We start from the raw sequence: 13,014 nt of genomic DNA, 5'->3' as shown, positions 1-13,014 counted from the left end.
TAAGCTCAACCTCTATCCTAGGTAATCTGCCCACATTTACCTGCTTGCATCGCTACAGGTACGCTCACCCCATTGTCAAGAAAGGAAAGGGTGTTCGCACTTTCCGTGATAACCGAATACTCAGAATTCTTTCGGAGAAAAAACCTGCCGAACCACTACATGTTGTGTTAGCTGTGCTGGGTTTAGCTGTGGAGGTTTGCTTTGAGCTTATTTGTTAGGGTTAAATGAGTGAAAATAGACCTGTGACTGTGAAGTGAACAGTTTGACCCAGGGTGGTTGATCGTCCTATCCTTTACCACACTGCCTGATGAACAAGCTCCAGTTGGTTGATGAGTCAAGGGTCATTTCCCAGAACCCGATGCAACTATGGTCTACCATAATCCTCAAACGATTGCTTTAAAGCAAATCAGCTTCTGTGAACATGAAGTGTTTGATAGGCATGACTTAGAAGTTGATGGATGACAAAGTAGACACAATTTATGGACAACAACTTCTTAATACTGTAAAGCGACGTTTCGGTATAGATCCTTTTTACCATTGTCAAGGAAGGACAACGGTATAAGGACCTGTACCGAAACGTTGCCTTTACTGTATTTAAGAAGTTGTTATTCATAAATTGTGTCTACTTTGTCATGTGAATATGGTTCTAGGTATGGTTTTATCCAACTGTGAGCAATGAGGACATTACAATAAGATCTGAAATGCATTATAACATGACATTTTCAACTCCCATTCGGAAGAAAAAAACTCTGTACAATAACGTTGTAGATTTGAACATTTGTTTGGGGTGATATCCAAGTATGAGCTACGTAAAATATTTGTTAGCAGTTTGAACATGTGAGCATGTGGTGATGGCAGTCCGTCAGTGGGTGAAAAAAAGCGGCCTTGATTTGTTGCAGATACATGGTTGTAGCTCCTGCAGGGCTTGTATTGATTGGGAAACACCCCTGACTCAAGCTCTATTTATAGAGACAATTATGTTTTAAGTCTCTGTTGGTGAAGTTTTATGAATGGAGACCAATCACATCCAAGACGAGGGTTCATGCGATCCACATGTTAGCCCTTGGCGTATGTTTAGACTAATTGGTCTGTAGAATGATTATGATTACATCTGATGTCTCTGATGTTTTGATCAAATATACCTACAGGGTATCGTCATAGATTAATGTTGGCTGTATGAGGATTCTTGGTATTGTGGGGAGGTGGGTAGACTAACATCTAGTCTCTGAAATGAACATATCGTACAGAAAAAACTACAGTTGTTCAATTATCTTAATATAAATATTATAAAAGGGAGCCCAGAGACTCTCTTCATTTTCAGGTACTGATACTGCAGTAATCTAGACTTGCCAAACATTATAGACTTGCATGGGCTGTATTTGATATATTTGTGTCAGGGTCTGAAGAGGGACAGATGAGGGAGGTGGGGTGAAGTGGGATTAACACTGCTTTCAAGATAATTGCACTGATACAGCGTGTGTGTGTGTGTGTGTGTGTGTGTGTGCGTGCGCGTGCGCGTGCATATGCTAGTGCTAGTCAGGACTAATGTCAGTTTTATAGTGTTTGCTCACTGAGATACCATGCTGCAGTTTAACATGGACACTCAGACACAATGTCCTGACTCTGAACTGCTAAAAACAAATATTCCCCTAATACAGAAACCAGGCAAGGTAACAACAAGTAACATTTTTGTTGTCTTTTGCTATGGCTGTGAGTCAAACCACCAAACCTCTTCTTCTGGGCACTCTCTCCTTTCTCTAGACCACTGAGGCGGACCTGTTGGTAATGAGTGTGGTTAATGCTACAGTTGATCGCGAGATCATCTTGGAGATACCTGGTGTGGATTCAGGGGTAGAATTGTGAATTGGTAGATTTGACTATTGGGGATCAGGTGGTCAGGCTTCGTGACTTGGCTCGTACCTGGATTGTGGGGATTTGTCCAGTCCAGACTTGAGCATTTACATGTGGCTGTGATATAACTTTGATATTGCTGACTGACTATCATTATATGGCGTGCAAGAGCAGTTAAGAGACGACTAATGGGATCGGGTGGTCAGGCTCGCTGTCATCGTATCCCAATGACATGGATCGATGGCCATGATGTCAATCATTGGATTGTCTGGCCCAGACTCAATTAATTTGAGACTGCCGTCATATAGCTTGCATATTGCTGAATGCAGGGTTAAAGAAGTTAAAGAACACAGTTTCTTTCATGTTACTATTGTTAATATATTAATGACAGATTAACTATAGTAATAAAGAAGAATAGAACTTTCTTTTAGTACTTTTGAGTAACATATATTCTATTACATGTGGTAATAGAGTTAAACCAATGTTACCTTAAGACATATATGAAAAAGGTACAGTTAAAAAAAAAATATATGCTTTTGGCAAGGTGTTGATTTCATATGTAGCTGTAGATGCAATTCTTTTGCACTGAGAATTCAAAACACTGACTTAAAGACCTTGTTTACAAGCAGCAGTATTTGACACAATCCCAACAAACCCCATAGCCTGGACATCAGAATATGGAGCTGTGGTATTTAGGGAGTTTAATACACGATGGAGGGGTCACTGACATCTCGGCTAATCCCTACACACTGCAGTGGCCTTTCCTGTATACAGAGTTGTTGTTGACAGCGTGAATGTTAGCCAGATGTATTGTGGCACGTTGTAGTTATTGCTTCAAGTCTTCTAAGGCAACCAGTATGAATACATGGTGGCATGTATGCAGGTAGTACTATGCCATTGGTTGTGTGCTTGACATGTATTGATAACATATAAAAGGCTGTGGTATACATTCTAAATAACATACAGCCAGGTAACACCTGCCAGAAATAGAAATTGAATTGAGTCTTATTTTGTATCGATCCTAACTCCATGAACTAGATGTCGTCATGGCTCTGAGTCTAGTCGTGCCGAGCCAGCAGTAACAACACTGGGTTTGTTATTGCGGGCTTCATGAATAGTAATGAGGCGACCAGGCCTGCTGGATGCTGATTGGCTGTCCTCCATGCGTGAAAGTGGTGATCAGCTGAGATGAGAGTCTGAATGCTGTGTGTGAGAGAGAGAGAGAGTGCCATCTGAAGGCTGGAAGACAGATATACCTACCATTACCAGCAGATGTGCCTGTACTGCTGACTGGTGGCCAGCCCAGCTAGCAAGTGGTCGTGGGAGTAAAGTGTGTGTCACGCTGGTTTGTTGTGTGTGTTATAAACAGACAATCCGGTGCAGGTCTTGGTGCCTTGCTATTATTCCTGCCACGGTGGAGTCATACGTCGGCGTCTTCATGCCGGAACTTATGTGCCAGGTAAGGAAGGAGAACTTGGCCGTCTCAATGAGTGCCGCCGCTGTGATTATCAGAACGATGGAAAAATCGGCGGACATGGTTGAACAGTTTCCCTCGTTCCATTCGCCGGATCGGAAATTTCCGGACAGTTTTCTGGTGGCAGCATTCTCCTACCTCAAGTCCTATGGGTAAGGGAGGTGGGGGGTAGTGCTTGTATCAATACTCTTTTCTTGCAGGGGTGGAGCGGAAGACTTGCACTGTTATGTGGCTACTCGTCTCTGCATGATGTGGTACGGGGATCAATGGAGCTTATCATAATATTGATGTGCTGTGAGGCTGGTGTACCAGGATACCTGGAGTGTATCAGGGGAGAGGGAGATGTGTTTGCTGTGATGCCAGTCACCATCGACCACTTGCTTGTAGAAGCATCCCCCTATACTGTTGGTTGTTATTTGGATTTAGGTAACCAGGAAACTAGAATCGGCGCCAGGAAGGAGTGTGCCTGTTGAATTGTGTTGGCCACCAGCCAGGAAATGCATTCAAAGTTATTGAATTTTTTTAAAATGTGCCAAACAAAATCAGTGACAGCTAATTGTGTATGGTTTGGAAAATAACATATATTTCGTAAGTTAGAAAAGATATTTTGTGTAGAGAGACTCTTTTGGGGCAACACTAAAGGACATGAACTAGCTGGTATGTTTCCATTAAAGAGGCAGATATGTTGCATTGTTGACAAAATTAAGTCTATTCAGAATCGGCCTTAAGCTAGCAGGCAATACCACGTACCTTGGAGAACAAGGTAGAAGGGCTGTCACCATTGTTATTGACAACAAAGAAGGGAACAAGCAATTGAAAATAAGATCACCAATTTCAGCCCTTTTCTGTTGAGATCAAAGTCCAGGTCCAGCATCAGTTGTCAGTCATAGAAAGGTGTGTCCGGTTAAAGAAGCATGTCATGGTGTTGAATAGGGAATGTCACCCGATGGGTCAGCCCTGTATTGTTGTCAGATCAAAGGCTACAAAGCAGGTGCTTGGTACCCTGACAGTGATGACCATTTGAGGATAGTTAGCACAATGACCACGATCTCGAGACAGGTAGCACAATGACCACAATCTCGAGACAGGTAGCACAGTGACCACGATCTCGAGACAGGTAGCACAGTGACCACTATCTCGAGACAGGTAGCACAATGACCACGATCTCGAGACAGGTAGCACAATGACCACAATCTTGAGACAGGTAGCACAATGACCACAATCTGGAGACAGGTAGCACAGTGACCACAATCTCGAGACAGGTAGCACAGTGACCACAATCTCGTGACATAGGCAACTTTGTGGTGATGATGATGATGATGATGATGATGATGATAGGTGACACCAACATGGTCACAAAATAGGTTCGGTAGCCTGGTGGTTAAAGCATTTGCTCATCACGCCACTAAGACCCAGGTTTGATTCCCGACATGGGTACAATGTGTGAAGCCCATATCTGGTGTCCCCCGCCGTGATATTGCTGGAATATTGCTTAAAGCGGCGTAAAACCATACTCATCAACTCGCTCACTCACTCTCAAAATAGGTAAAAGATGCTATGATCTTAATAGTTAGCACAGTGGCTCCATCAGCTGACGATCCCTTGACAGCTAACACACCTGCCAGGTAGGCAGACAGACAGGTCGACAGGTATCTCACCATACATTTGCTTTAGTTTTAGTTTTGAAATCCTCATTGTATTCTCATCACACCTCCGAGACATGAGCAGCACACAGCGCTGTGATTTACTGACAGACTGGTTATGTTGAGTCTTGTGTCTGGTTCTGTCCTGACATAACAGACTAACTTGTGATTCATCCACACAAGGAGTTTCTCTAGTTTGCAGTGTTTACAATTAACAGAAGTCCCCTTGTCTGTGTAGTTAAAAGGGCGGTCAGGTAGCTCGTCATGCCGAAGACAGGGTGATTCCCATCATGGGTACTATGTGTGAAGCCCATTTCTGGTGTCCCTTGCCGTGATATTGCTGAATATTGCTGAAAGGGGCGTAAAACCATACTCACTCACTCACTCACTCACTGTAGTAAAATGTAAGGACATGTGACATTTCCTTGTGGACAACCCCTTTTACCTTTAGGTTGACCACACTGTGGCAGATAATTTTTGCGGACTAGTGAATATTAGGGTTGTACCGATTCACCAATACCTACAATATTATTGATACTTAGGTACACACAGTACTTGAAACATCACAATATGCTATTAATAGAACAGAAACTAATAGAGTTACCTCCCATACTGGCAGAAGTTGACACCTGTATGCATATATGGTGGAGTAGCCTGGTGGTTAAAGCATTTGCTTTTCAGGGCGTAGGCAAGGGTTCAATTCCCTGCAATCCATGAAGTCAGTGTCCCCATATATTGCTGGAAAGTGGCAACTCACTCACTAACCCAACTTCCGGGGTAGTATAGGTCTTCAGCAACCCATGCTTGCCGTAAAAGGTGACTCTGCTTGTCGTAAAAGGCGAAACGGGATCGGGTGGTCAGGCTCGCTGACTTGGTTGATGCATGTCATCGATCCCAATTGCGTGGATCGATGCTCATGATATTAATCACTGGATTGTCTGGTCTAGACTCGATTATTTACAGACCGCCGTCATATAGCTGGAATATTGCTGAGTGTAGCGTTAAACAACAAACCAACTCGCCCAGCTCACTAACGCTGTTCTGCAGTGCACCGTACAAATTAATACATATTTATATATATTGTTACAGATTGAATAATCTGAATAATCACCCTGTGACTTGTAAAACTTTCCTGAGTCAAATAAATTAGGAAAGAACAGCCTGTAGTCACGTGAAAATCTGCTCAATATGATGCAGGACATTTCAAAAGTGTTTCCATAGCGATGACATATGCAGGGAATGCGGACACAGTAACAGGTATTATTTGAGTCACTGCATGTATTACACAAGACGCAACAAACCAGACAGTTTTACATCTGAATTTGATACATTAGAATTTCATCATGTCAAACAAGTGAAGTTTATTGTTCCAGAATGAGGAAGTGTTGCGACCCTTGTCAGTTTATAACCTTCCCAGGCAGATTAAACAACACTTGTGGCTAAAATCAGGAATTTCTAGATACATTTTCAATCCAGCACAAATGTAGATATGATTGGATGAATGTTTTTATTACTAGAATTGCTACAAAACTTTAAGTCAGTTAGTAAGGTTATTGAAAAATGAAGATTCTTTTCCCCTTGTGTTTTGCGATGGTATCCTGTATCCCCTATATCCACTGGCGGCATGTTAATTACTCACTCATACAGGAATTAACATGTCTGACAGTGTATGTAAAACATGTGTCGGAAATTCATATTCAAAAGGGATGTAGGTATTTGTATGACTAACAGGTAAAAATGTTACAGATGTAAATTACATTTTAATTACATTTCCAGGTGAATAATTACAGGTGTGCTGCCGTCTTAATTACCATGCCATTGTGATGAGCATCATGCTATATATTGTAATGGGACGACATGGTGTAATTATCCAAACAACGGGGAATAATGGTTTGATTCCATCACAGGGACAAATTGTAGATGTAGTGTGGGCGTGTGAGATATATAATTATAGATGTGACTTCTTCTGATGTCATGGAATCCGTTGTAACGATAAGGAGAAATCTTCATTAGACTGTGAGACTCTAATAGGGACATTTTACAAGCTCTGATGAGCATAATATGCAGTAAATTTATGATGAAGTCAATTTACAATACAGTCATGGTTGTGAATATCAGAATAGTTGGATTTGATAACTGGAAAAATATTAACCCAGAAATTATTGTAACCATTGAGATTTCTGGGAGATTAGAGCTGCTGACCTCTTTGTAATAATAGTAATCATAATCATAATCGTAATCATAATCATAATCATATGGGCGGTGGGGTAGTCTAGTGGTTAAAGCGTTCGCTCGTCACACCGAAGACCCGGGTGCGATTCCCGACATGGGTACAATGTGTGAAGCCCATTTCTGGTGTCCCCCACCGTGATATTGCTGGAATATTGCTAAAAGCAGCGTAAAACCATACTCACTCACTCATAATCATAATCAACATATTTATGATGCACCAAATCATCACCCTAAAGCATCCTTAGGGCGCTACATTATTACCCCGGTCAATGGATCACCTTTCTCTGCTCCCTCGGGAGTATACACCCCAAGTTGCCTCTAAAGGCTCTAGATGATTAACAGTACCCATTCACTGCTGGCTCCAAAAATCCAACTACAATGAAAATTGGTTTTGTGGTATTCAGGGGTCCCTAGATTCAAATTGTATGGAAGCAAGTCTCAAAGACCCCATGGATCCCCTAAATTTCGAACACTCATTGAAGATCCGGGGTAGAATTGGTCTTCAGCAACCCATGCTTATCGTAAGAGGAGACTAATGGGATCAGGTGGTATGCTCGCTGACTTGGTTCATGCATGTATCCCAATAGTGTGGATCCATGCTCATGATGTCAATCAGTGGATTGTCTGGTCCAGACTCAATTATTTACAGATCGCCTTCATATAGCTGGAATATTGCTGAGTGTGGCTTGAAGCAACCAGCAAACAAACAAACAAACATGACCATAATGAATGTCTAACTGTACCCAGCCCCAAGTGTATCTATACACAACAGATTATCTTATCTTATCGTGCAGCCATCTGAAGCCATGTGACAGGCAGGGTGATCTGGTTTGTCAAGCTCCTCCCCCCACCTGCCTGACCTGAAATGACCCCTTGGTGTGAAGTCCGCCCTGTCCCGGTGTAAGTGTGAAGTGTCCTTGTGTGGCAGGTGACCCGCGACCCGCGGAACAGATGTGTAGTAGTAGCATGGTGGTTGTTTACCTCGACCACAGTCTCACGACAGGAGCGTGGCAGTGTTTACTTATCACTGTAAGCTGATAACACTGAAAGTGCCCTGCTCTGCTGTTGACGGCGGGTCTTCGCTGTTTGCAGATGTACGCCAGTATTTACCCAAGGTCAAGGCCATGACTTGTTTGTGGTTACAAACGTGGCCCCGTGGCCGATCAGTGACCCCTCGGTCACCACCTGTAATGTATTTCACAATTTTACCATAACAATCAAAATGTGACCTGTAATCTTAGATTGGATGTTTCAGTGACAAATCTTTATGAACAATCCCTTTGCATTCTCCGGGATATTGTCCATGACAGGACCACAAGCGAAGCCTGGTCTTCGCACATGTTGATGTAGTCTTGGCCACATTCCTCCTTTGATGTTTTTATGGCCAGATGTGATCCATGGTAGGCTGCCATGCATGAGTTCTGACAGAGACACGGGCTGCACAGCAACAGGGCTACCTGATGCAGGGAAGCCAACTCTGACATTATAATGCCCACCCTGCAATAACAATTCCTGAAAAACCCTGACGTTCTAGCCAGCTACCTTATCTTAACCTTGAGGCGGCTTGTTGTCCGTATTCCTAAGCCTGGTGTTGTTGCCCTTTGTGATGTAGGCTACCACAGGTTGCTGGCCTGAATTGGTCACTTGACATCTTTTTCAGTCCATTTTGGTGGGCATATATTAACTTACGTTGCTGGATATAAAGAAGCTTCACTGGACTCTGCTTCTGACTAGACTGTCTCCAGACTGTCACTAGACCAGACAGTCTGGACTGTCACTAGACTGTCTCTAGACGGTAGTCACTGTCGTCATTGGGGGCACGGGTGGCCCAGTCGGCAAAGGCGCCGTGATTCGCTGTGCAGAGTTGCATCCCTAGGGCACGCCAGAAACCTATGATGGTGGGTTCGAATCCCCATTCGTCCTGATTATGTTTCTAGGTTTGTCAGCACCATACCCGTGTTCGTGGGTTTCACCAAAGTGGTAAACGTCTTGCATCACTTCAGGCTTTCCTCCCACATTAAGCAGACACGCCGTGATATAACTGGAATACTGTTAAAAGCGGAGTTAAACCCAACTCACTCACTCACTCACTCACTCACTCACTCACTCACTCACTCACTCCGTCGTCATGACAACTCTTGCAGTGGAGACAATTTCTAAAATGTTTCTTCTACCCATTATCCCAAAGTTTAATGCTAAACTATCTGGGCCCCGTTCTAAGCGATCTTAGCGCTAAGTCGATCGTAACTCCCATACTTTAACATAGACTTACAACTGTCGTAGCGCTAAGATCACTTTGTGGAACAGGGCCCAGGTTTGTTCGACAATATCACAATTTTCAAACCTGTTCCCAGACAGTGCAGCAATACTAATGAGAATCTCTTCCGGCAGATTCCTGCAGCGGCAAATTCCTCTCAGACGCTGGATTTATAGGCTCGGTTGAAAGTGATTGGTGTCAGTAGTGGCAAGACACCATTGAGTGATTTAATATGCTGACTGTGGGGTGAGGGGTCAATTAGTTGCCAGGTAGCAGGCTTCAAGAGAATTATCCCACGAGCTCTCTAGCTTCCAACATTGCAGATTCAGCCACTCAATGTACTGGTTGGCCTCACTGCTGGATTCCATCAGAGCCGTACTTCCAAATATACGAATATCACACTTTCCTTTGAGCTTGGGTGCAATTGAGTAACATTGTAATCATGCACTATACCATATGAATAAGACCGGTGGTCTAGTCGTTTGAGACACTGAATATTGGCTCGGTCATCTAAGGCGCTGAATATTGGCCCGGTTGTCTAAGCCGCTGAATATTGGCCCGGTCGTCTAAGCCGCTGAATATTGGCCCGGTCGTCTAAGCCGCTGAATATTAGCCCGGTCGTCTAAGCCGCTGAATATTGGCACGGTCGTCTAAGGCGCTGAATATTGGCCTGGTCGTCTAAGGCGCTGAATATTGGCCCGGTTGTCTAAGCCGTTGAATATTGGCCCGGTCGTCTAAGGTGCCACAATTTGTGTGGAGAGTTGAGTTATGGTTCTGGGTTTGTCAGATTCATCAAGGTTGTAAGTGCCCAGCACCTTCATCACTTGGGGCTTTCCTCTTTTCATGGTGAAAGCAATACATCACACACTCTGTCACCATGTCAGGTTCTGTTGGTGATTCTCTCACTCACTCACTCACTCACTCACTCACTCATACCTGTTCGTTGAGTCAAGCTAAGCTGTGAGCTGTCTTTCAGCGCTTTGGGCGCATGTCAAATTGTCCTGTAGTCCTTGCCAAACTGCCCAAGAGTTAGCGTATCATAAGGACCAGTAGAAATTACCAATTTTTAAAGGTTTGCTATATGTTATCATTATGAGGACTAGTGGTCTAAAAATGTTGGGATGGGAGTAGCCGTGTGGTTAAAGTGTTTGTTTGTGACACCGAAGACCCAGGTTCGATTCCCCACATGGGTACAATATGTGAAGCCCATTCCTGGTGTCTCCTGTGATATTGCTGAAATATTGCTAAACCATATTCACTCACTCAAACATAAAGCAGATGGGTTGCCACCGTAAGAGTCGCCAGGGTGACAAGGTGATCCAATTTTGTACGTACTTTATACGCTAATACCTACATACAATTCAACAAATTTACACTACCCGTTTACACCACGCTATAATACCCTGGTTGAAAGAAACTGGTAATAGACGCCCTTCACTGTTGACATAGCTACGGTCCAGTGAGTAGAACTTCTGGCCAACTCTGCTACAAAGACCTTGACATTGACATACCTGTTTTTGTCCATGTTTTAAAGTGGCCCTCTTCCTGGCAGGATGCTGTTGTTTAGATAAAAGAATAAAGGCTGTCGAGATATTGTATTATCATGACAATGCTGTTTTTTATCACGCTTTTATTACGCGACCATGTCGGTATTGTTGATAATATGCTGATAGGTATTTTTGTGATTGATGGGTGGACGGTGTCTCCACCTAGCCCTCCGGGAACACTTCATCACAGAGTCAGTAAACATTGTCACCACGCTCCCGTCAATGTTGCGTTGCATGGTTATAATAACTGTGTGTATGATGGCACTGTTGTGGCATTTTAGCTTCTCGTAGTCTTGGTCAGAGGCACTGTGTGCAGAGTTAGCCCCCTTTGTTACCAGGATCTGTTGTCAGAGGTTTAAATCCCAGATTGTCCTGATTGTGATCGCAGTGGTGAAGTTTATGATCTGTTTCACAGCTTTCTCTTCCACTTGATGCTCGTCACGCTGAAGACCTGGGTTTGATTCCCGACATGGGTACAATGTGTGAAGCCCATTTCTGGTGTAACCCGCCGTGATATTGCTGGAATATTGCTTAAAGCCCTGTAAAATCAAACTCACTCACTCTTTCCACTTGATGCTGACAAGCCATGATAACACAGAAATAATGTCCTTAAAGGCTTTAACCCTTAGATTGAGTGTCACAACTAACTTAATTCAGCAGTTTGACAGTTAACTCTTTTAGTGTGAGTGAGTTGGGTTTAACGCCGCTCTTAACACTATTCCAGTTATATCGCGGCGTGTCAGCTTAATGTGGGAGGAAAGCCCGAAGTGATGCAGGTCTCAGACGTCTACCACTTCGGTGAAACCCACGAGCACGGTGCTGACAAACCTAGAAACATAATCGGGGCGAACCGGGATTCGAACCCACAATCATAGGTTTCTGGTGTGCCCAAGGGACGTAACTCTGCACAGCGTATCGCGGCGCCTCAGAGGCCTGGGCCACCCATGCCCCTGTTAACTCTTTATATGTTATTCCCCATTTGAAAGGCCTAATCCTACTGTATATGAATATAAAAGTAATTTTTATCACATTATTTATATAATGCATTTACAACTTAGTTAAGTTTTTGTTTTAAAACATGTAAGCTAACACATTCATAATGTCCAGATTAAGAACTAAAAAAGCGTAAATTTGACGATTTTTGGCATATGGAAGATTTCATAATATCCACTTTATTATTTCTTTTATATTTTCATTGCTTACATAATTGGAACATTATTTTAAAAGGAATTATGTATTATTTTGATGTAGCTAAGGCTTGGCTGGTGTACTTGTATGCGGTGTTGAGTTAAGCCAAACTTCACTTTACAAGATCTCCTTCATAGACCATGTGGGGGGCACGGGTGGCCCAGTCATCTAAGGCGCCGCGATTTGCTGTGCAGAGTTGCGTCCCTTGGGCACGCCAGAAACCTATGGTTGTGGGTTCGAATCCCGGTTCGCCCCGATTATGTTTCTAGGTTTGTCAGCACCATACCCGTGCTCGTGGGTTTCACCGAAGTGGTAAACGTCTGAGACCTGCATCACTTCGGGCTTTCCTCCCACATTAAGCTGACACGCCGTGATATAACTGGAATGATGTTAAAAGCGGCCTTAAACTCACTCACTCCCTTTCACAGCTAGCCAGGCCTGCTTCTCCAGGCTTGTCCATGGTGGAAAGTTGGCCCCTGAGAATGTTGATACCCTTGCGATAACATTGTGGGAAATCTGCCTGAGCGGGAGTTTCACAGTTTCTCATCATAAGTTAATTGTTTTCCATCTCGATGTGAAGAGGAATATAATGTGACAAGACTTTTTCTGAACAAGCACCTGCTGTCTTGAGGATGGTTGGTAACTAGGACTAGGTAGATTCAATAAGTAGTCAGAGCTTCTGCAAACATCTTTTCAAAATAACATATCCTACTCATCATGACTGACATTCCTTGCTTCTTACATCAGCCGTGTTCAAATTCATTGTAACTCATTCATTCTTTAAAATATTTCTGTGTCCAATAAATGATTTTTAAAACAATT

At 43.3% G+C, this 13,014-nt stretch overlaps 1 protein-coding gene across 3 annotated transcripts in view; it reads left to right on the top strand.

The window, feature by feature from the left end:
- Positions 1-13,014, top strand: part of LOC139448173 (TSC22 domain family protein 3-like) — a 78,400-nt gene that overhangs the window by 41,817 nt on the left and 23,569 nt on the right. Inside the window, exon 1 of one of the 3 annotated variants that reach the window (XM_071229695.1) lies at positions 3,030-3,477. The exons of the other annotated variants lie outside the window; for them this stretch is intronic. Within the exon in view, the coding sequence (XP_071085796.1) occupies positions 3,290-3,477 (188 nt within the window). The 5' untranslated portion in view covers positions 3,030-3,289. Of the gene's footprint in view, positions 1-3,029; positions 3,478-13,014 lie in introns of those variants that run through there. 3 annotated transcript variants of the gene reach the window in all.

This window comes from Haliotis cracherodii, unplaced genomic scaffold (genome assembly GCF_022045235.1).
Source record: "Haliotis cracherodii isolate W230 unplaced genomic scaffold, xgHalCrac1.p SCAF_7, whole genome shotgun sequence".
NCBI lineage: Eukaryota > Metazoa > Mollusca > Gastropoda > Lepetellida > Haliotidae > Haliotis > Haliotis cracherodii.
The sequence above is the reverse complement of the archived record's forward strand: the minus strand, read 5'-3'. Positions and strand labels throughout refer to the sequence as shown.